Source organism: Morus notabilis, unplaced genomic scaffold, assembly GCF_000414095.1.
Source record: "Morus notabilis unplaced genomic scaffold, ASM41409v2 C11461401, whole genome shotgun sequence".
Classification (NCBI taxonomy): Eukaryota; Viridiplantae; Streptophyta; class Magnoliopsida; order Rosales; family Moraceae; genus Morus; species Morus notabilis.
The window spans coordinates 1-2,331 of NW_010387512.1; the positions used below are offsets into that span (position 1 = coordinate 1).

The 2,331-nt window shown below is 34.4% G+C and overlaps 1 protein-coding gene across 1 annotated transcript; it reads left to right on the plus strand.

The window, feature by feature from the left end:
- Window positions 1-372: 372 nt before the first annotated feature.
- Window positions 373-2,301, plus strand: LOC21410708 (squamous cell carcinoma antigen recognized by T-cells 3; the record flags this gene model as incomplete). The annotated part of the gene is made up of 5 exons (XM_024176970.1): window positions 373-588; window positions 1,095-1,370; window positions 1,694-1,828; window positions 1,915-2,040; window positions 2,257-2,301. Coding segments are annotated over 5 exons (798 nt in total), but the record flags the coding sequence as incomplete, so codon positions are not given.
- Window positions 2,302-2,331: the final 30 nt, after the last annotated feature.

The window sequence follows — 2,331 nt, forward strand, 5'->3', positions numbered from 1 at the left end:
AAAAAAAAAAATCGAATGGCAAATTCTTTAAGTCTAGAGTCTTGCCATCTTTTTAGAGTTACATAACATCAAAATTTAAGTGCTTGTTTGGTTTGAACCAGAATTCAAATTTTGTGAGAGAAAACACTATAGTAGAATTTTTAAATTTACATTTTATGTGAGAGAAAACACTGTTTGAACTAAAATCAAGGTGGTTTGAACCCTCAAACCAAACATGCACTAAGAGTTGACGTTTGAATTGAAATTTTGATTTGAACCTAGCATAACGATGATATGAATCTTTGATATGAATCTTCTTTGTGTTTTCTTTTCCTAACTTTGCTTGGCATATTGATTTGAAATTGACCGCTTCCCATGTTATGTTTGTTGTAGTCTACCTCTCTTTGGTCTGACTACTTAGCTTTCATTCAAGAATATGATCCCTCAGTACGAGAATGTTCCCCTGCTGGTATCTCCAAGGCAAGAGATCTATTTGAACGTGCTCTTACAGCAACTGGTCTGCATGTTGCTGAAGGAAATAAAATATGGGAAGCATACAGGGAATTTGAGCAAGCTATTCTTCACGCTATTGATGAGGCTGACATTCAGGTTAAAACTTATGAATTTTCTTTATGCTTTTTATGCAATGTTTACTTTATTACATGTGATTCTATTTAGTATGTTTAATTCTTGCTAATTTACGTATTGAAACATATCTCTGGTCTTTGTATTATGCTGTTAAGCGATTCAGAAATCTTAAACCTGTAGCCTATAGGAAATAGATTCAAACACAACTTTGATGATTGATCACATATTAGTGAACGACTTAAAGGTACTGATAGTCGTAGTCCTACAATTCAAGTTGAGGGGAAACGTGCCCAACCTATGGAATACTTACTTTTTGTTTTTAGATCTTGGTTGAGTAGAATGCTGAAGTGACACAACTATTGGTTGCTCCCTTTGTTGAATTCATGCATTCTTAGTTCTTCATTGATCTTTTTAGAGTATTCTATAACATTTACAAGAAATACTGATATTTTAAGTTTCAATAAAGGGTTTGTATCCTAATGTATTTTCTTGGGATCTACTATTAAGAGTGCATTTGAATTTTGTAGGCGATAGAAAAGCAAGTCCAGCGCATCCGAAGTATATTCCACCGGCAATTAGCAGTCCCCCTTGTTAATATGAGGTCAACACTTCTTGTTTACAAGGCTTGGGAGGCAGAACAGGGAAGTATTCTCAATATTGAATCCGATAGTTTGGATGGGGTATCTTCTCATGTTGCCTCCGCGTACCAAAAGGCATTGGATGTGTACAATGCTCGTGTTCATCTTGAAGAAAAAATTTCTAGGCAGGATATACCTGACTTGGAAAGACTTCAAGAGTTCATGGTACATGGAATTTGTATTTATTACGTAGTAGAATCTATGTTCTCTTCTGTCTTTCTGTATTTTGTTTGATCGTTATTAGTAGAAATCTGTTTCTTATAAGAAAAAGTAAATTCTTGTATTAAGGAACTTTTTCATCTTCTAGAAACTGCATTTACGTTTCCTGTTTTGGTATTTCCTTCACTTTTTCTGATGAATTTTTACAGTAATATTTGTTTTACATTTTCTATTCCTATACCATCTGGGAGTAGCGGAAATGTTCTTCTATCTGGCTATTTGTATAATTATTTTTTATTAAAGGAATATTTATCCATTTGATTCTGCAGAACTATGTGAAATTCGAACAGTCCTCTGGAGACCCAGCGCGTGTCCAAATTCTTTTCGATCGCGCTATTACTGAATTTCCTGTATCAAGTGATCTCTGGCTTGATTATACGCGCTATTTGGACAGGACCTTGAAGGTTTTCCTCCTATTATTAATTTCTCTTTATTTTCTTTAATGGAACAATAGCAATTCTAGTTCAAACTTTCTTTTCCTCTTCTTCAGGTGGGCAGTGCTGTAACCAATGTTCATTCAAGGGCCATAAAAAATTGCCCCTGGGTTGGAGAACTTTGGGTTCGATATTTGCTTTCCTTGGAACGTAATCGTGCCTCTGAAAAAGAAATTTTTGCAGTATGTATTAGATCTTCTACTTAGTGGCGTTCAATCTGGTTGTGTTTCAGTTTACAAGTTAATTGGGAAAGCCTTCTAGGCTCTCACTTTTTAAAACATAAGAGTTTTGCTTTTGCTCCCTCCATGCACTTGTTTAATATTTGTTTTCAGGATTTTAGCATGCAAATTCCATTTTAACTTTTGAAGTCTGTCTGTGTTTTTGTTTATTTATTTCAGGTATTTGAGAAGGCCCTCCGATGTACTTTTTCAACTCTTGATGAGGTAGAGATCATATATATATATATATATATA